The following is a 21,480-nucleotide window of genomic DNA, read 5'->3' on the forward strand; positions in this document are numbered from 1 at the left end:
AACCTGCTCACCACGCTGCAGGCCGTGGTTATGGATTCAGACTTCGGGATCAAGTGAAATGAGGGTCAAATTCTGGGCCTTCTGCTTAAGCTGCAAGCTCCCTAAACACTGCACGCTTCGGTGTCCTCACCCCACACACGTGCGGTGAGGGTCAGACGTGACACATGCAGCATGCGTGGCCCAGGGCTTGCCAGCTGTTGCCAGCTCCGGGCAGTCACGGGCACAGCGGCCAGCAGGCGTGTGGGAGGGACGCAGGCTCCCGGGAGCCCTGTGCCCGGAGCACAGCCAACAGCACATTCCGTCCGGCCGGTGCTCGCAGCCAGTCCTGCGGTCAGGTCCTGTGCCACGAATTAAATTCCCTTCTCTGCCTTGTTCTAAAGCAGCGGTTCTCAACCTGTGGGTTGCGACCCCTTTGGCGGTCGAATGACCCTTTCACAGGGTCGCCTAAGACCATCCTGCATATCAGATATTTACATGATGACTCATCACCTTGGCAACATGACAGTTATGAAGTAGCAACGAAAATAATGTTATGGTTGGGTCACAACATGAGGAACTGTATTTAAAGGGCCAGAAGGTTGAGAACCACTGCTCTAAAGGTAGCCGTGTGCCTGTGACGTTCCCCAGGCTGCTCCTTCAGACACAGAGCCGTGTGTTGGGGGGGGGGGGGCGCGGGGGAGCGGGGGGGGGGGGGGAGAGGGGGTTTGAGCCATCAGGTGCTAACAGGCAGCTTCCCCACCTCATCCAGGCAGCCTGGACAGCCTGGACAGGGGCCGCTCCCGCCCCGTGAACCGGGCCCCGCCCCCTGCACCCAGTCCAGCTGGCACACAAGCGCAGACACAGCAGGCAGGACAGACGAGCAGACACAGGAGAAAGGCATGGATTCCACCTGGCGACTTGCTTTAGGCCTTGGTAGGCCAAGCCGAGTTCTCCGTCTTCATTCAAGTAGCCCCAGTCCTCAGCCTTGCTAGAAATAAAGGACACAGAGACACAGGGCGTCCAGTGCAGAGGAAAGAGACAGGCAGAGAGCCCAGCAAAGCGAGGCGAGTCCGGCCGAGGGCTGGGAACCAGAAGGGGGAGGCTCACCAAGTTGGGGCTCCGGTCCTTCCCCTGCTGTCCGCAGCGCGTGGGCGCCCGCAGAGGGCCACCTCTCCCCCAAGTCTCCTGTGGGACTCGCTATCCGCACAGAAGGGAAAACCCGTGGCCGAGGAGCGAGCCGCAGGGCACCGGTGGGGGTAGTTCTGTGACCAGCAGGGGCTCGGCTGGGCGGGCCTTACACGTTCTCACTCAGTGTCCTCTGCCCTTTCAGAGGGAGTCTTCAGGAGCAGAAAGGGAGGACCCGGGGATGCAAACAGGGAGGGGAGGCCCCAGCGCCCTGGACCTGCGGGCACGCGGCGGGCCAGGGGAAGCAAGCAGACTGCATGCTCGCCTGCTTTCCAATGGCATTTCCTCTCACTACCTACGGGCAAAACAATGAACGCATCTCAACCCCAGCCCTCGCTGCAGTCTTGCAAAAAGCAGCAGCTAATGAAGACTTGTGATGAGAACTGATCCTTCCCCCCTGGACCATGGGACTGGGGGGTGTTAGTCCTGTTTACTCCACTTGCAAAGTCTTGTGCCCTCTCCAGATGCCAGCAGGCAGCGCCTGGAGGTCAGGCACATGTCACATGCACCTCCACCATGTCCCTCTCCACTGCGGACAGCCTGGCACGCGGGAGACGGCCATAGGCCAGCGGGCTGGGTGGCTCAGAGGCCAGCGGGCTGGGTGGGGGTTGCGGGCAAACCCCTCAGGATTCTGCCCCTTCGCCCCCTGTTCCTAGGGCCTCTGCTCCAGGGGAACCTCCTGCTGGTTGGAGCCCAACTTTCCTGGCAGGAGCTGCAGCCACGCTGCCTGTGTAAGGACCAGCCAGCCCTTCCTCACTCCCTGTCGGGAGCCGGTCCATCCTTGCTGTTTCAAGGGACCTGGCATATATGGCATATGGTTCTTAATATGTTTGCTCACCTTCTTGGCGCTGTGTTTTAACCAAAGTCACCTCTCCGAGAAAGGTTGAATCCCCAGGTAGGGATTTCCCCTGAAGTTAGGGAGGGAATAAAACCCCTCAACTAAGTGCCAGGCGGGTAATTAATCCCTTTAACTACGAACAATCATGCTTAAACTACATAATCTTTTCTCCCTGGAATGGAGATAAGAAACGCCCTAACCTTTGTAATAGAGATTGATAGGATTGAATCAACTGGTATAAATACAGTTGTAACAAGACAGAAACTCTCAGAACTTAGAACAGAATCAAGAAGACAGAACCTACACGGAGCCTAGAGACAGAAGAACTTCGCTGGCGAGAGCATGCCGGAGGATCCTGGAGAGGGACTGGCCTCGGAGCCTAGAGACAGAGCCTAGCGGGAGAACATGGCAAGGGATCCTGGACTGAACCTGACTACAGAGATTGGCAGGAGAACCTGACTGGAACCTGGACACTGAACCTGACTGGAGAGCCTGGACAGAACCTGGCTGGAGAACCTAGCGAGGGAACATGGCTACAGAACCTCGCTGGAGATCCGAAGCAGAACCTCTCTGGAGATCCGGGCTAGAGATCCTGGCTAGGCTGCTGATCAACTGAACCCTGTCTCCGTGTCATTCCTTCCTCGCCGACTCCGTCTACGCCTTTGGGGACCCCTGGACCTGCTGGGGCTGGACCCCGGCAGCTCCCGGGGAAAAGCAGCCGTCCCCAGGAGGGTCTTGGCCGTGGTCAGCCTCTGTGCGGCCCGTCAGGCTGTGTGCACCATCCAGGGGGTGTAGCTACCATTCCCTCTCCCATGGGTCAGCCTTCCGAGGAAGGGCCCGCCCTGCAGGGCTCTCAGGCTGCTCACGCCAGCACCAGGCCCTCGGAGGAGCCTGCCTGGCAGGAGGAGGGAGGTGCGACGAGCACAGCTCTAGGGCTACTTGAGGCCTCTGTCCCGGTCCTGCTGCTCGCTGTCAGCTTGTTCTCTCTCTGGTCGGGCCTGGGGGAGGGCTGCCAACAGGCTTATCCTGGGCTCCCCTCCTACCCAGGGCTCCTGCCCACAGATGTCCAGAGCCCTCACTGGCCCCCAGACACTGCCTTGGCTTGAGGCTTTCTGCTGGCCCCTCCTGTGCCAGCTGCCCGTGTGTCCCCTTGATCCCTGCAAACCCAGCAGTGACCTGGGCCACGGAAGAGGAGCTGACAGCTCAGCACCGCTCCCTGCGCAGGTACTGCCGCTTCCACTTCAGGAGGCAGGGCCTCTGAGTAGCCCGCTGCAGCGCTGCGACCCACCGCGAGGGAAGCCAGCTCAGCGGCAGGCACTCTCGGGCGGGGCTGAAGGGATGGACCCAGGGCGCCCTCACTCCCACACGCCAGCCCTGTCGCACACACGTGGGCACAGCAGGATGGAGATGACTTGCCTGACACTGAACTAGACCAGGTGGTGTCCGGTCCCTGGTCTAAAGCACCTTCCCTGCTGCACGCTAGGCCGTGTGGCCTCTTACAGCGTCCTCGCAACCCTGACGTTCCCAGGACAGCAGCCGCTCCAGCCCTAACGCTCTCCAGGGAGGGGCAGGTGTGTGGCCGGGCTACCCAGGGAGAAGCCGGCACTAATCTCCCCGCCACCAGCCTCAGCGGGAGACAGAGTTCCTCCTTCTGTAACGTGCCAGGTGTTGTGCACAGAGATGAGTAGAGAACCCTGCCGCCCCGGTGCAGCCCCGTCACCCCGCGGTGCTCAGGAAGTCAGGCGCCCGGGGAAATGAAAAACCAGTGGACCGACTGGCGTCCACCCTTCGTTCCCAGATGAGAGAGAACCAAATCCTCCAGGAGAGTCTCCCTCCCCCTCCCCCTCCCACACACCATTAGGGGCAAAGGCTGAGGAGGGAGCGCCACCTGGTGGCAGGAGAAGGAAGACCCCAGACAACTCAGCTCCTAGGAATCTGCTAAATGTTAAGTGATGTCAATCAATCAACAAATACTCATGGCTATACGCCCCTGTGCTAAGCCCATTCCCAACGAGACCACAGACACACTGTGAAAGTTACCAGGTGAAAAAGGTTTTGAACTGGGGGACCATGGGCCCTTTAGAGAGGCTGTGGTTGGGTACGGGGGCATTTCGAATCCCTCTAGAAATATAATCAGAACCCACTGTATGTTTAAGCTTTTCCCAACCCATCTTCCCCATCACCCCCACACGATACAATTTAGGTTTAAACCAGAACACCCCCCATTACAGGAAAACAGTAGGAGAGGAAAAGTGATTCTGTGTGCTCAAGGGCAGCCCCCATGGTGACGAGATGTCCTCGCCAGCTGGCCTCCAGGGGTCAGTCCGAGTCCTCCTGCCCAGCCTGGCAGGCCCCCTCCCTGCTGGGATCCCCCAACTGAAGACAGGCAAACCTTCGGGGTCACCCCAGGGCCAGCGGCCCCTTTCTGTGCTTGTCAGTTTCTCAGGCTGGCTCTTGGTTCCCTATCGCTCCCTGGGCTTGCTGCGAATGCGGTGATTTTAAGATATCAGAAAAGCTATTTTTATGTAATCACCATCATTACTGCTGCAAGGGAAGGCAAGTCCAGGGCATTAAGCAGCTCCTAGAAACCTATCTTTGACAGCCACTGGGTGAAGAAAAAGGGAGCTGATAACGGTGATGGTTCCCGCGATCAGAAAGATGCGCACACGTGCTAGTCAGGGCCAGCCATGCCCGCTTGGCTCTCCCTTACATTTTAAGCACCCCCTGTGCTCTTTTTTCTCTTCGTCTCATTTCGTGTCGTTGCCCAAGATCATGTAAAATGACTAAATCTTGACTAGCGTTAGCACTGTGAGGTTCACCTGCCTTTTCTTCTCTCCCTCCTGAAGGGAAAAGAATTGCATCTCTATTGAAATAAATTTAGTTTCCTCCTGGGGTCCTTCCAGTTACCTACACAGTGGGCTGGAGGCAGGCCAGCCTGGAAGTCAGGCCTCCTGGATGCTACCTTAACGCGGCTGCAGGCCGCTCAACCCTCCCGGGCCTCAGTTTCCCCTCTGCAGAAAAGGGTGCGATGAAAAGCTGTGGAAATCAGACCACAGAGGAGTCGGCGATCCTGTGCCATGCCTGCAGGCTGCACGTTGCTCTCGACCGCCACCTGCTGGCATTTCCTGGAAGTGCGTGCTGTTCTCAGCAATCCCGAACAAATGCTTAGGGGTTGCTCCGCATTCTGTACATTGAGGTTGGGAGATACAGGCAGCCCGGGCAAAGGCCAGCCGCCAGTGCCACAGAGGCACAGAGGCACAGGTGGTGATAACGGGGATGACCACACGCTCACCACGTGCAGCGACTGCTTCTAACTCGCCGAATCTCAATCACCATCGGAAGCATGCGGCTCTGATTGCCCCCAATTCCCAGGGGAGGACAAGGAGGCACCGAGCGGCCAGGAAGCAGTTACTGCGCAGTAAGCGACTGGGCGGGGGAGTGCACATTCCCCAGCGTCCGCCACAGCCCGGGCCCTGCTGCTCCTGCCGGCAGTCACTCTGCCTGGTAGCTCATCCTTGAGGAGGGCCGGGAGGTGGTTGGTAACTAAAACCCAGGGCAGTCTCATTCTAGCCGACAGGGTAGCGGCCAAGTTCTCCGGCCCAACCTCTGGAGTGCCTGGCGTGGGTCCTAGGGGTGGCATTGCAGCCAAGAGCTGGGCAGGCCCCGCCTCCTGCTTAGTGGACCACGTGTGCAACTTCCCTCTCAGTGAGAAAAGCCGCTCTTTCCCTCTCCTCAGCCCCCAGGGAAGCTCCCTTCCCCAGTGCTTGCAGGGACCTGGCTCCTGCCGCTCCAGGTGCCACGGGAGTCCCGCCGAAGAACAGCAGGCTTCCTAGGGTGATGGCTCACTGCCTGCTCCTCCTCACTCATCTCCCAGAACAGAGGAGACACCCTGAGGGGCGCACAGTCAGGAGCGTGCAGTCAGTGCATGAGGAGCGCACAGTCAGTGCACGAGGAGATGAGGTTGGGCAGGACCCCTTGGCCAGTGACGGCTCCAGGTACAGACCGCGAGGCGGGACCTACCTGTTCGTCTGGCAGACCCCGTGATAGGCCTCGATGGCGTCTTCCTGATCCACGTGCTTTTCACTGTTGGGCCAACTGGTCCTGGCATTAATGTTCGGCTCCTAGAGGTCCCGGGTGAAATAAAGAAATAACTCCGGTTATACAAATAGCTGTCACGAAATGACTTCATATCCCCGGAGAAATTCAATACGCTAATCCAAGAAGACATGCAGCCTCTGTTCCCTGCAGCGTCACTGACCACAGCCACGACCTGGAAGCGGCCACGTGCCCGCCAGTGGACGAGTGGACAAAGGACACGTGGTGTCTGTACGCGGTGGCATGCTGGCCACGAACAAGAATGAAGCCTGACAATTTGTGACAATGTGGATGGACCAAGAGGGTGCTGGGCTGAGTGAAGCAAGTCAGACAGAGAAAGAGAAATTCCATATAATTTCATGTATTTGTGGAATCAAACGAGCAAAGGAAACATCCCCTGTGCTCCTTTTTCTCTTCGTCTCATTTCGTGTCGTCGCCCAAGATCATGTAAATGACTAAATCTTGACTAGCGTTAGCACTGAGGTTCACCTGCCTTTCTTCTCTCCCTCCTGAAGGGAAAAGAATGACGTCTCTGTTGAAATAAACAAACTAAACAGAAACAGACTCAGAGACGCAGAGAGCAAACCGAGGGTGGCCAGCTAGGAGCGTGGTGGGGGGCTGGGTGGAAAAGGTGTGGGACGAAGAAATACAAGTTGGCGGCGAGAGAGCCGTCGCGGGGATGTGAAGTGCCACACAGGGAACACAGTCAACGGTAACGTGATGCCTGTGGTGCCAGGTGAGTCCTAGAATTATCGGGATCACTTCATAAGTTATATAATTTTCTAACCACCATGCTGTACACCCGAAACTAATGCAAAATAACACTGAATGTCAACTGTAATTGGAAAAAAAAAAGGAATGACTTTCTACCCAGAGGATAAAGCGAATCTTTGGGAAGTGGCACAGGCCCAGGCCCAGGACCACCTCAGGTCCCAGCAGTTGGCCGGGCAGGGACATGACTTTAGGTCCCGCTGGAAGAATGGCGAGGCCTGGCTGTGGAAGGCACAGGGTGGGGGTGTGGGGTACGATGCGAGGACAGTGTCCCTGGAGGAGAAAGCACTCCAGGTCCAGAGGACGAGACCCAGATCTATCTGCTTGGAATCCTCCACGCTCATTCCTGCCACCCTACCCCACCCCATCCTCCCGGCTCCGAAGCCACCAGCCTGACCCGGTGGCCTCCGCCCCTCCCTCGGCTCCACACTGTCCCAGACGCTGAAAACATGGGGAACAAATGCTGAGTTGGACTTGTCTCCCTGAGAGGACCAAGAAAGAGCAAAGACTTTCACCTCAAAATTTAAGAGCAAGGGGCAAAGCACGAGGTGAAACACCAGGCGAGGGGGGGGGGGGAGACGCTCAGCTGGGGCCCTAGTTCCTTCTGAACATGCTTGTATTGAGAAAAGTTTTGAGGATTCTAGAAACCTGTCCCAACACACCCACCCACCGAGGCCGCCCTGCTGTTACCGCGCTCTTGCCCGCCAGGCGGCGCTGGTCGGCGCTGACGATCTGGGTCCTCAGGATGAGCACCTCCTCCTTGCGCACCTCGAGTTCCTCGTTGGCCAGTCGGAGCTGGTTCAGCAGGAGGCCGTAGCCGTCGGGGGAGCCGGGGGCGGCGTTGTTCTGGGTGGCCTGGTCGGCCACGGCCTTCCTCAGCTCGTTCAGGTCATTCTTCAGCTTCTTGTTTTCTGACTCCAGCTCCTGCCTCTGGAAGACAGCCGAGCGACAGGCTCCGTCACTCCTGAGCCCACAGCGCTCTCCCCACGCGGGTCCCCCTCCGCCTTCCTCACCCAACCTGCCCATCCTCCCGGGGAACTGAGAGCAACTCGGTCAGGATCAGGGCGTGATCCGGGGCTGTTCTGGGCAACACAACGGTTCCCAGAGTTATGTGTGGTCCCATCACACTAACCGACCCTGGGAGATGGGTACGTTCCCAATGACGAGGCTCGGGAATGGGAATGGGAGTGGGGCAGCTCTGATGCCCCTTTCTGCACACGCCCCCCTGCAGGGGGCCCACTCCCCCATCACAGCAGGAACGCAGGCCCCTGTGCCCTGGGCCTCTGGCCTCCCCCCCTCCACCTCCCCCCCTCCACCTCCCCACCTCTCCCGGGCCAGCACTGGACCCAGCGGGATCCCTGCCTCACATCTCTTCCTGAAAATCCTGATGGTTTGTTCAAAGTGGTTTTATCCCACTGGCCACATTTTATTAGAACTGAAACCGAATCCGGCAGGCAAGACATGTGACATAAGAAATGTGTATTCATGCCCTCGCTGGTTTGGCTCAGTGGATAGAGTGTCGGCCTGTGGACCCAAGGGTCCCGGGTTCGATTCTGGTTAAGGGCACGTGTCTGGGTTGCCGGCTCAGTCCCCAGTGGGCGGCGTGCAGGAGGCTGAAAATTGGTGATTCTCTATCATCATTGATGTTTCTCTCTCTCTCTCCCTCTCCCTGCCTCTCTGAAGTCAATAAAAATATTTTTTTTTAAAAAAGAAAAAGGAATGCGTATTGAGTCTCTGGCCCCAGTTCCTGGCACAGAGCCTCTAAAATTCTTTTGTCACATCCTGAGTGTGTATGCTAATGAGGTGACTCTTGGAGGATGGGGATTGGCTGCCAGAGGAGCCAACCTTGTGATTAGAAAGCCCCACCCACTGACCTCCAGAAAGGGAGGGGGAGGGCCTGGAGATTGCCTTAAATACCAATAAACTGATCAATCGGGCCTATGCGATGGAAGCACCATGTAAACCTTAAACGATGGGGTGGAGAGCTTGGGGCTGTGAGCACACGAGGTGCTGGCAGGGCTGGGACTGCAGAGGCCGCGGAGGTGCCCATCTCCCCTCATACCCGTCCTCTGCCCCCTTCCATCTCCCCCTCATACCCGTCCTCTGCCCCCTTCCATCGGCCACAGCATCCTTATGCGAAACCAGCAAAGGGCTTTCCTGGGTTCTGTGAGCTGTTCTCACAAATGACCGAACCTGGAAGGGGGTGCGGGGGGGGGGGGGGGCGCTGATTTGTAGGCAAGATGGACGGAAGCGTGGGCAACCTGGGAGCCGCAATGTGATGGCGTCTGAAGTGGGGGCAGTCCTGTGGGGCTGAGCCCCCAGCCCGGGGTCTGTGCCGATTCAGGCAGTCAGGGCCAGAGAGGAGGTCAGTGGCAGGACACCTGGGCATCCACAGAGACGTGGACAATTGCTTGGTGTGGAAAACCCCAGGTTTGGGGTCAGAAGGAGGGAACAGTTTCCTGTTAACATATATGACAGCTCCTCGTAGTAAAAACAAAATTCCCTTCATTTGGAGGACATGGTGTGCGTATGGCCCTGCTTATCAGCAGCCTTATGGGAACCTCCCCGGCGGGAGTCTGAGCCTCACCTTCAGCGTATTGTAGGCTAGATCTGTGTCCTGGTCCAGGTCGATGTCGTTCTTTGGTGGCTCCACCTGCCCGGACAGAGTGGCAGAAAGGTGAGCACAGACGCCCAGCTGTGGTCAAACTGTTTCCCCCGCCCCCCCCCTCCCAGCCCCCCCCCCCCACACGTGTGCTCCCTCCCCACCCGCCACACGCAGCTCGCCACTTCAGGCCACCAGGAGGCGCTCCATAAGCCTCTTCCCCAGCCCCCCAACTTTACTCCATGAGGCTCACAGGCACCTGAATATGTGTAACACCCTGGTAGGGGTTCAGTCCCCCAACAGATAGGATGAAATCCCAACCCCTGTTGACTGTCACCTAGTCTGGAAACCAGGTCTTTGCAGATGTTATCCAGTTAAGATGCAGGCATTAGGATGGGCCTCATCCACTAGGGCTGTCCTTTAAGGAAGGGAGGACAGACAGATGCCAGGATGCCAGAGGTGAGCTGCCGCAGCTCAGACAGAGCGAGGAACAGGCTCCCCGAAGCCTCCCGGGAACACGGCCCCGCAGACACCTTCATTCCTGACCTCCGGCCCCCGGAACTCGAGACAGGAAGTTCCTGTTGTGGTGCTTTGTTTCGGCAGCCCCGGGCACCTAGCACTGTGAGACTCAGGTCCTTGTTTAAGAGGTTAATTAACGCATCATAATGATGTAATTGTTAATGAGGTGAAACCCGAGCTACTCAGGTGAAGGGGGCGTGTGTGCACATGTGTATTCTGTTTCCCCAGTTACATCTCTGAGCCCTTGGGGAGGAGCCCACTTCCTCATCCACCCCACAGCAGACAGGGTGGCAGGCGCCCTCCCCCCCTGCCCCCCCACCCAGCTCAGCCAGTGCTGTGTGACACCAGGACTCGGGGGCTTGTGGGTGTGACCCAGGTGACTGCCAGGCCTGGGAGAGGGAGCCGGGCAGATGGGAAGGGGACAGCCGGGCTGGCTGTCGCCGAGGCCCTCCTCAGGGCAGGCACAGTCACTCCCACACGGAGGTACATCCCAGACATCCTGGCATCCCTTCTGCAAAGGCTGGGCTCTGTAGCTGAGACCCCGGACATCTCTCTCCAGAACAAAGACCCTCAGGGTTCTTGGGACCCAGGGCAGGTCCAAGGGCACGTCCTCAGAAAGCCTGGTCTCGGGGTGCTGCAGAGGGGTCCATCACCCCCCACCCCGCCCCCCACCCCCTCTTACTAAGCCCCGTGGGAGACAAGGCTGTTCCCCTTGAAGAGAGACCCTCGGTGCATCCACAGGGCTGTGGGCCACACCTTCAGCTCCGACTCTTGCCGGGTCAAAGAGATGCCCTTTCTCATTTGGTATCCAGACAAACAGAAGATGTAAAGCCAGGATTTCAGAATGACTAGGCCTTTCCGTGGTGGGGACCGGGGAGCGAGTCCTAGGGGTAGCCGGGTGGGCTGGAAACCTGCGTGCCAGGCACCGTCCGCTGCCGTCCGCGCAGCTTTGAATATATCTGATCTGCGCTCACCTGTCAGGGCAGCTTCGCTTCTAACTGAGGAGTCATTTATAAACCTAATCTTTTCCCTTGTCAGTTGGAACCCAGCCCCCCCCCCCCCCGAGACACTTAAATCCATCAAGCAAGGTTTACCTCCCCTCCCTGCTTACGGCTCAGGGAGCCCCAGGAATGAACTAGCATCAGCGACACATCCGATCGGGAAGGGAAGTCAGGTGTTGCAGAAGGAGACTGTGTAAGGGGAGCAGGGGGAGGTGGGGCTGGGGGGGGAACGGTCGAACCCCCACAATGGGTAACTCGGGTCTGAGAACAGGCTGGAGGCCCTTGACAAACCCACTGTGAGGTCAGCTAAGGATATGACCCGTGTCGGAAACGGCCTTGCATCCCTTAGAGCAGCGGCTCTCAACCTGTGTGTCGCGACCCCTTTGGCGGTCGAATGACCCTTTCACAGGGGTCGCCTAAGACCACCCTGCATATCAGATATTCACATGACGATTCATCACAGTAGCAACATGACAGTTATGAAGTAGCAACGAAAATAATGTTATGGTTGGGTCACCACATGAGGAACTGTATTTAAAGGGCCAGAAGGTTGAGAACCACTGCCTTAGAGGGTCCCTATCCCTCCCCAGCAATAGCAGACGGCTCTCCCCCATGTCACCCTCAGCTCCCATTTGTACCCACCCATAGTTACTTCAGCACGACAATGCTATTTCCTATTCCCCCTGCTTTACCCGGTCCTCCCGAACTAGCTTACAGATTCCTCATGGCTGGGGCTTCCTCTTACACCTTTATCTCCTCTCACTCAGTGAACACTTCAAATATGCATTCAGGTGCCCAGCGGGGCCTTGCTTTGGAGCGAATGGCATGTCTGGGGACGCTAAGGCTTCCACACAAGCCACTGAGATAATGGCTGTGGTGAGGGTGGTCGTGGGAAGGAGGGGGGTGATGCAAGCTGGGCTGCCCGCCCAATGGGGCTGGATGCAGCCGGGAAGGGGCACTCGATGTTCTCTGCTCTGATCTCACTTCTCGTATTTATACTTTAGCCACACACCCTGCTCCACTTCCCAAGTGGGTGACGAGGCCACAGTTCCCCGCTGGCCTCGCCACTGGAACCCTTTGCCCTGGGGGCACTGTAACCCTTACTTCCGTCCAACGGGGGTGATGTGGGTGGCACACGTGCAATTATGACGTTAACACAAGACAAAGTTCCTCTCTGAGACCCACAGGGCGACACCCCCGCTGAGCCCCTGGGAGCGGGCTCTGCGGCCGCAGCCTCCGCACCTGGACTTTCCTGCCATCCTGCTGCTCTCTCCTCTCCAGCTGCGCCTGCAGCTTCCTCCGCTCCTGCTCCAGCTCCCGCACGCGCTTCTGCAGCTTCAGGAAGACCGTCATGTCCAGGGCCGCCTTCTCCAGGCCGGTTTCCTTCGGAGGAGGACGGAGCGGGAAAGAGGAGGCCTTAGGAGAAGTGCCCCAGGGGACGCACAGCACCTCACTGCCTCCCGCCGCCTCGCTGTCCCCTCTCTCCTCCCAAACAGCAATCCACGTCTCGGGTACAAAGCCAGCCCCAACCGGCCATCACTTCTCGTGTGAACATCGTGCTCCGGGCGCATTTCTGTCTGCGTAACATCTGAGTCTCAGCCATTTACATTCCTCCCGTGTGAGCCACGTAAGATGACTGGTCATATATCCCGGAACAAACAGATGAAGACACAGCCATTTCATTTGGAAGTTAAAAGAGCTCCCTTCTGGAAAACAGTCTCATCCCAGAGGAACCGTAAAACTCGGGACGTCCGCTTCCTGATGAGGAACCAGTGTGGTTACCAATCGCGCCAGGTGGGCTGCCACCCCCACAACTGTGCCTGGAAACCGCCAGCAGGCGCCCTGCCCCGGACCCCCTGTTCCTGCAGCTCTCACAGCTCCAGTCCCCACATTTCCCCTTAGATCCACGCCCGGGGTTCCCCTCCTGGGCTCTATCACATGTGGGGTGTATCTGGATGAGCCTATCCATGTGGATCTTTTAAGCACATGTATGGACATATGTGACAATGGAATTTGGCTTGCCCAGCATTTAATGAGGGCTTAGTGCACAGCCAGGACTGTGCCTGCTGCTCTGGCCATACACCCACACGGAAGTGCTCCTGTCTGCACGTGATGGCCACACACACACACACACCCATGGGTGGTGCATCTAGAGTCCAGGCTGACTGCGAGTGCAGTGGCAAAACCAAGGCCTGAAGCCAGCCTTTATAAAATGCCTACTAAGTGCAGATGGCAAACAACAAACTGTACTTTTATTCCAAGGCCCTCCTTTTCTATCCTCCTATTCTTTTTTATTTTAAATCATTTTTTAAGTATTTTTATTGATTTCAGAGAGGACGGGAGAGGGAGAGATAGAAACATTAATGATGAGAGAGAATCATTGACTGGCTGCCTCCTGCACGCCGCCCCCCCCCGCCCTGGTGATTGAGTCTGCAACCTGGGCATGTGCCCCGGCTGGGAATCAAACTGTGACCTCCTGGTTCATAGGTCGACACTCAACCACTGAGCCACGCTGGCCGGGCTCTCCTGTTCTTTACTCCATCACTCACTCTCGTAACCTTTATTTTTGCTGACAGCACTGTTGTGCCTGCAATTATATCACAGACTTCCTCCATCAGCTCATTACCGTCCATTCCCCATCAGACGAGCGCCATGTGCCCAGGACCTTTCACGCTCTGTCACCGCTGTTTCCCCAGCACCTGCCCGCAACACCCAGCACAGGCGTGCTCCACACACACACACACACACACACACACACACACACACGCTGCTATAACTGCCCCTCCCCCACACCCACCTTCACCTACTCCCTAAGGTTCATACGCTTGCGGTTTTCTCCTTTTCAAAGGCCGGAGGAAAAACTGTGTCTTTGTACCTTTGACAAAATTACACATCGACTGATAAATCCACGGTGTGTACATTATGTAGCGATTCTAAGAGGCCATTACTGACAAAAATACAGTCAAAATGATTAGTATGTGTTGTCCTCCGAGTGTTATCCAGCCTCTGAGTCAGGGAGGAAAACGTTCTTGCGCATTTATGATACTACAGTATGCACTGAGTGGGAACAATCAATTACACCCATTCTAATGGCTGAGCTGTTCCTTCTGTGTCACTTCACGTCCCTGCAGTCGCTCCTCGGCTTTGCAAGAGGCACCCGGCCCTACCTCCTTCCTTCCTTCCTGGAGGGCGGGCAAGGCAGACGGCAGTGCGTCCAACAGCGATGCACTGTTTTGCACGGCCTGCTCACTCCAGAGTATCGTCTGTACGTCACTGCAGCCCAAGGGCCTGCTGTCGGGAGCGAGCCCCCTGGGACTCTGGTCACCACCACCCGAAGAGTAAACCCCTGTGGGGCTCCCCCGCCTGGGCACAGGGCGAGGCCTGCCGCTCACCTCCACCTGCTGCAGGGCGTCCTCCGTGTCGCCCACCTCAGACGTGCAGATGGAGGGGTAGTTGGAATCCGATTCTAAGCTACTTTGGTTTGACGGGTTCCGCTTGTGGCCTGGGGTTTGCTGTTTCAGGAGACAAATGTGAAAAGTGAAAATGAGCTAATGTGCTAAGAACTGTGACTTTCCACGAAAGGAGGCACTGGAGGTAGACTCTGCCTCGCTGGTGAGCGCTGGGTTCCCTGGTCTCTTAACGAAATACAACCCTCCCCTCCCTCTCCCCCCACCCCTGTCCTGCAGAAAGAGCACAGTCCTGTCCCAGGACCCCGCCCCCAAACCTGCCCTCAGGCCCCACGTCAACCTGCCTCCACCAACTGGCTTATGAAAACGGTCATCTTATTAGAAATAGAGGCTACCGTCTATACTGTTCATTTAAAAATGCCTCCCCGCCCCTCCACCCCCTCATCTGATTTGGCTTTGAGAGTGGAAACTGATCTTGGTAGCAACATTTTAGATTTCTATATTCCTATGCAGCTTCTCTTCATGGTTTCTACGCAATTAACTAGTCCAGTGGTCGGCAAACTCATTAGTCAACAGAGCTAAATATCAACAGTACAACGATTGAAATTTCTTTTGAGAGCCAAATTTTTTAAACTTAAACTATATAGGTAGGTACATTGTTATTAACTTAATTAGGGTACTCCTAAGGCTTAGGAAGAGCCACACTCGAGGGGCCAAAGAGCCACACGTTTGGCCGACCACGGAACTAGTCAGTCTTGCTTGAATGTGCATTTCTGGAGGGAGTGTTTGTAGGTGGTGAGAAACCATGACAAGTCGTGAAATATGACATTTCCACGTGGAGAGCATTTCGTCAACGATTAGGGGAAACGACCAGACACCGGGACCTCTCAGTGTGCACACAACCGCAGCCGCGGTCAGAACTCCCCGCTCTGTTACTAAGGCAACATGGATGCTCCCCGAAGAGGAAACGAAAGAGAACACATCCACTGACACTCCTGAGACCTCGGGGAGATCCCAGAGCCGGGAAAGGCCCCGTCCTGGGGCGTGACAGCCGGCCCAGCTCTCCTCTGTGATGCCTCCCAGGAAAGGCCGGGACACGGACACCACACAGATGCCCGAGCCTCGCGTGTCGGACGCTGCCCGGGGCTGGAGCTGCCCGAGACCAGGCGGGGAAGCCGGAGGGGCAGCAGAACCGCCCGCCCTCCTTGCCTTTATGATGGTCATCTCGTCCCGGAGGTTGTCGTATCTCTGCTCCAGCCGGGAGTACTCCTTCACGAGATTCTGGTACCGGGACCGCTCCTCCTCCAGCTCCCTCTTCACCAGCAGGTTCTCCTGGGCGGAGCCGCGGGCCAAGTCATCTGGAAGCAAGACACGCATCCTTCAGAACACCCGGAACATCCCCACGCGTGTTCTGACTCATGCTCTACGGTCGGTCTCTTGTCAAAGGCTGCCATGCCAGCCCCTGGCACAGACACGGCGAGCTGACCCAGCGCCCTCACCTGCCTCCCAGCCCGGGAAAGCTTGCTCTAGCGGCTTACGCTTTAAGGGGGGAGAAAGCCGACCTGCCCGTGGGGCGTGGGGGGCAGACCAGGCAGCACACGGGTCGGCTCCCTGGCCGGACACACCAGCGGCTGCTGGAGCATCCCTGCAAGAACCTGGGCTTTGTTCCTGATTTCTCTCCTGTTCCGGGTCTTTCTAGTTCCTGGAGTTCAGGGAGCTTCAAGGCAATGAGGCAATGAGGCCAAAGGTTAGGGGGCTTTTCTCGCACCAAAACGTATTACTGGGGGGGCGGGGGGCAGGAGGGCGACAGGGGGAAGAGAGATCTGCTGGAGGCCACACTGAGTCAGGCGAGAACCGGGGCTGGGACCCCACTGCTCCTCTATGGGTGAGAGCACCCGAGGGGCTGGTGGGTGCTTGAGACAGGTGACCTGGATGTGACCCACAACCCTCTCCTCAGCAAACGGAAACAGATGACCCCCCCCCCCCCCCGGTAGAAGGAAGCACGGGCAGGAACGGTGATGCTAATGAGGAATTTAACAGCAGCAGCCACTGGCCCCCGAGTGCTCGCTGCGTGGCCATCACCAGCGTAAGTGGCTCGGGCGCAGTCTCTACTCCTCCCTGAGCCCCGCAGCTCTGTGCCGGATGTCCATTCTGCAGACAGAGAGGCCGAGGACGGCACTGCTCAAGGCCCGCAGGAGGGACGGCGGAGTCATTCTGAGGCCTCCCTGACTCCAAGCCCCAGGCACTACACTGTCCGTTACCCGTGTGTCTCCGCCTGAAACGGAGGGCCCTCCTCCTGCACCTCCCGTCGACAGAAGCCCCTTCCTTTCCCACTGCAGCCCTGACGAACCCACGCGGGCTGGGCGCCCGGGGAGATCGCCCCGGGAAAGAGATGAAAGCTCACCGTGAAGACTCGAGCTCTTTGGAGCTTACCTTTCGACTGGCTCAGGATTTGGTGGTTAAGCTGTTCTTTCTCATCTTTCAAGAGAGCGTTTTCCTGCTCCAGGTCTGCGACGCGCTGAAAGAGAGGATCACAGAGCACGTGTTTCCCCAGAAGCTGGCAAAGGCGAGGCTCCTTTTGTGGGGTCCGACTTTCAGCCGGTTGAGTTCAAATGCTCTTTTGATGTAAGAAAATGGAACCAGGGAAAAGGTGCTTTCCTTTCCAGGGAAAATGTGCAATGAAAGACAAAGTCCATTAACCATCTGTATACCATAAGCATCTACAGACACAAGCAGAGGACCTTTTTAATTAAATTCAAAATATCGTGGCAGTTAACTGGTTAAAACAAGACAGTCGAGCTCATCACAGTTTAGGGTCTCCTGGTGCCCACAAAACCCCAAGCTCCCCTGCCTTCTCAGGCCCTCGGCAAGATCCCAGTTGGCTTTGCTGCAAAAACTGACAAGCTGATCTGAATAATCACATGGAATATCTAGGGATCCAGAACAGGCAAAATAATCTTGAAAAAGCACTAGAGAACTCACACTTATAATTTTAAAACTTACTACAAAACTATAGTAATAAGATAGTGTGAAGCTATCATAAGAAGAGACACAGGGATCAATGGCAAGAACCGAAATCCAGAACTAAAGCCCCCATTATAAGTCAATAAGGAAAGAAATTTTTTTTTCAACAAACGTGGCTGGGACAACTGGATTTTCACCAACGAAAGAATGAAATCGAACTCCTACCTCACACCACATACAAAAATAAGCTTAAAATGTTTCCAAGACCTAAAGGTAAGCGTTAAAACTATAAAAATCTGAAGGAAACATAGAAGCAAGTCTTTGTAATCCTCCAGGAGGCACATACTACACAGGAAGATCATTCTTTAAGGGCATCTAACTTGCTATTATTGGAGGCAGTTCACCCCCAATGGCTTCATGAGCGCCTTCAAATTAGTTTGGCAAATCATCGGGATAGCTTGCCTTTTCCTTTCCTAGATGCCAAGCCAAGTCACGGAAACCAGTGACAGAAGCATCCACGTGGGGGGTCCTTCCACATGGAGCCTAGAGTGGGGCCTGAAGGTCAGGCGGCCAGGAACAGGCTGTCCCCCGGACCTGGCTGACCTCGGGGCCGGGGGTGCTGTCACAGCAGGCTGGGAAGGACGCGACCACGGAACTGGGACCCTGCTTCCCCTAACCGCGCTCTGAGCAGGCAGATGGCTCACCACGAAGGTGTCACCTGAGAAGCCTCCCCAGGTCCCCCCCCGATCCTCGTCACTGTCCTCTGGGCACCCCGAGGACAGTCACATCCCTTGGAAATGGAACACGTCCTCCGACCAGTCAGAGCCAATGCCTCACCACTGGGCGGGACACGAAGCTCCATTCCTCCCAGTGCGCCCGGCATCACCTCACTTCCCTGCAGCCGCCGTGGTCCAGGACCTCCGCCCGGACTGCCTATAGGAGACCCAGGTCAGCGCACACCCCAGGAGTCCTCTGTGTGCGGGAGCCTCATTTCCTCCCCCACCTCCCGCCAGGCTTGATGCGCGGAGGCTGGCGGCCAAGGCGCTGGCGCTGCTGTTCTGAGCCATACATCAAAGTGGCGCGGGGAGCGTGGCCGTTCCTCCTGCCTGAGTGGTTCTGGAGGTGGGCCCAGAGCCTGCCTGCGGTCGGTCCGGCAGACAGACAGCAGGAGGGACGGTCCCACCCTCGGCTCTGCGTCCCGGGGGGCAGACAATGCTTCCCCAGTCACACCTCCCGGGCACTGGCCACTCTGCCTTCCCAGCTGCCTGGCGTGGGGAGTGTGCTGGCAGACAGAGCAGGTGACAGACTTCTGCAGCCAAACGGCCCCCTTTGCGAGCTGTCAGGGATGCGGACGGCAGAAAAGGACACTTAACAAGAACCAGGAGCGTTCCCCTCAGCAGGATAAGTGGGGGGGGGGGGGGGGGAGACCTTGACTCTCACAGGCAGTATTCCTGGGAGTGTCTCCACCTCTCAAAGGTGACCTGGGACAGACCGCCAGAGCCAACGCTGGGCAAACCTGCTCCTGTCAGGCTCACGGCGCCCGGGGAAGTGAAATGAAACGAATGTCCCGCCTCTCCCAGCTCATCTCTGGGGACACAGATGTAGCGCTGGGCTTTTGTTTTCTCTCGACTTAATCTTTTCAAGTTCGGTGTTTGCACTGGAGAGCGAGCCAGATGCAAAGGAGCTGGCAGACGCCGTGGAACGAACAGCTGGACGCTGACGGTCAGGAAGGCTCACCGGCCACGGTTGTGACCGCGTCTTAGATGCCGCGCACCTACCACCCAGCAGACAGGACAGGCCCAGGGGCCCTGGGCTCCCGCAGCCACGGCAGGGCAGCCGCAGCCTGACAATGAGGATTGTCACGGTGAGGAGCCCCAAGTTCCTGGATGCCGGTTCTGACACAACATGTGCAGACAGAAATTCCAAATCCATCCGTTAAACATCCCCCGGCGGTCGGCTCGCTCAGCGCTGAGCAGGCCCTGGACAAGCCGGGGGAACCGCTGGCTGGTTACTCAGCGTTTGCCAGGATCGGACTCCGTGCCTTTGATAAACATGAAGCCCTGACTAGGCCCCGAAGGTGGAGGGGAAAACGCCAGCCGCCCCCTCACACCCCCGGCCTCGGGAATAAAGAGGCTCTGGAGGCCCTAGAGAAGGGATAAATTTTGCTTCCACGTTTTTCTCTTCCTGGAGAGAGGCGGACATTGCACTTAATGAATCGTCTTATACCCGTTGTGCTCCTGGTACCAGCTTGGGACCTGCACGTTTGGGGTCAGGGAAGGTGCCGCGCTGGTTCTGCCTCGGCATCGACTGTTCCCATGCTCGCAGCGTCCTCGAATTTCCTCTTCGTGCCAGTTCCAGACTCTCATCGTCTGTAAGACCTAGGGCAGTGATGGCGAACCTTTTGAGCTCGGCGTGTCAGCATCTTGAAAAACCCTAACTTAACTCTGGTGCCGTGTCACATAGAGAAATTTTTTGATATTTGCAACCATAGTAAAACAAAGACTTATATTTTTGATATTTATTTTATATATTTAAATGCCATTTAACAAAGAAAAATCAACCAAAAAAATGAGTTCGCATGTCATCTCTGACACGCGAGTCATAGGTTCGCCATCACTGGCCTAGGTCAACGCAGTCCTAGGACACAGTAACACTTTTTTTAAAGGAGAGGGGCAGGGTGTCCATTTCTCCATTTTGCTCTGCCCAGAGAGATTTTTGTAAGAAACCGCAGGCTCCCCTGGATGGAGACATGGATGTTTAAAAGTGTGCTGAGCCCTGGCTGGTTTGGCTCAGTGGATAGAGCGTCACCCTGCAGACTGAGGGGTTCCGGGTTTGATTCTGGTCAAGGGCTAGATCTCCATTAGGGGGCGTGCAGGAGGCAGCTGATCAATGACTCTCTCTCAATATTGTGTTTCTATCTCTCTCTCTCCCTCTCTGTTCCTCTCTGAAAGCAATAAAAATATATTTTTTAAAAACAGTGTGCTGAGTCCCCAGTCACAGTGCCCTGGGGCAGCCAGGCAGGAGGCTGGGGGTTGAGTCAGGGTTCTCTGTGGGGTGGAAACGGGAGACCTCATGTTGTGGATCTGCTGGGTAAATGGATGTCCTGTGTCTTATCTGACTGGCCCCCTGAGGGAACCCCCTTTTCCCTTTCTCCCAGCGGCACCAGTCTCAAGTCTCCAGTTCTAACCTGGCCCCTTCTCCTGCCTCGACGCCCCTTCTTGTTTTTATCCACGTGGAAGGGTTACCATCCACCAGTTCCTAAGGGTCAATGGACAAAAGGTGCCATGGTTGGCAGGTGACGGGCTGTGGTCCCGTGTTCCCAGCACAACACACTTCACCCCAAAGGATGGAGTGGTGCGGCAGTCCCGTCACTGTGGAGTGTGGGAGAGAGGAGCAGGGTCCCGGGTCCGTGGAAGCCTCCCGCGGCAATCGGGGCAGGCCTGGTCTGAACAGCTCCCCTGGGAGTGGAGACGGGAGTGTTCGCATCCTGACTTTGGAGATGGGTGTGGGGGTCCATCCCAGGAAGATCTATCTTATGGGGCGAGCACCCCGACCAGAGTGGGCGAGTCAGACGGAAACCATCAACACTGGGGTGAGGCAAACTCCCTAGTGGCGAGGACTGAGTGCCGGGGTCCAACCCCAGCAGGTCCAGGGGTCCCCAAAGGTGTGGACGGAGTCGGCGAAGAAGGAATGACACGGAGACAGCGTTCAGTTGATCAGCAGCCTAGCCAGGATCTCTAGCCAGGATCTCCAGCCAAGTTCTGGTCTGGATCTCCAGCGAAGTTCTGGGTAGGATCTCCAGCCAGGTTCTGTGTCCATGTTCTCTTGCTAGGTTCTGTAGCCATGTTCCCTCACTAGGTTCTCCAGCCAGGTTCTGTCACCAGGTTCTAGTCAGGTTCTCTTGCCAATTTCTGTAGTCAGGTTCAGTCCAGGATCTTTTGCCATGTTCTCTCGCTAGGTTCTGTCTCTAGGTTCTGAGGCCAGTTTCTGTCCAGGATCTTTTGCCATGTTCTCTCCAGCGAAGTTCTTCTGTCTCTAGAGAACGTTCTGTGTAGGTTCTGTGCCTAGGTTCTGTCTCTCTTGGTTCTGTCTTCTAAGTTCTGTCTTCTTACATCTGTA

At 56.7% G+C, this 21,480-nt stretch overlaps 1 protein-coding gene across 1 annotated transcript in view; it reads right to left on the minus strand.

Moving 5' to 3' along the window:
- MYO5B (myosin VB) overlaps nucleotides 1-21,480 on the minus strand; it is a 202,941-nt gene that overhangs the window by 21,819 nt on the left and 159,642 nt on the right. Inside the window, exons 23-29 of the mRNA XM_059707260.1 lie at nucleotides 16,831-16,915; nucleotides 15,607-15,755; nucleotides 14,383-14,502; nucleotides 12,233-12,373; nucleotides 9,456-9,521; nucleotides 7,559-7,798; nucleotides 6,023-6,123 (exon numbers count right to left, since the gene is read on the minus strand). Coding sequence (XP_059563243.1) covers nucleotides 6,023-6,123; nucleotides 7,559-7,798; nucleotides 9,456-9,521; nucleotides 12,233-12,373; nucleotides 14,383-14,502; nucleotides 15,607-15,755; nucleotides 16,831-16,915 — 902 coding nt within the window. The remainder of the gene's footprint in view (nucleotides 1-6,022; nucleotides 6,124-7,558; nucleotides 7,799-9,455; nucleotides 9,522-12,232; nucleotides 12,374-14,382; nucleotides 14,503-15,606; nucleotides 15,756-16,830; nucleotides 16,916-21,480) is intronic.

Source organism: Myotis daubentonii, chromosome 8 (genome assembly GCF_963259705.1).
Source record: "Myotis daubentonii chromosome 8, mMyoDau2.1, whole genome shotgun sequence".
Classification (NCBI taxonomy): domain Eukaryota; kingdom Metazoa; phylum Chordata; class Mammalia; order Chiroptera; family Vespertilionidae; genus Myotis; species Myotis daubentonii.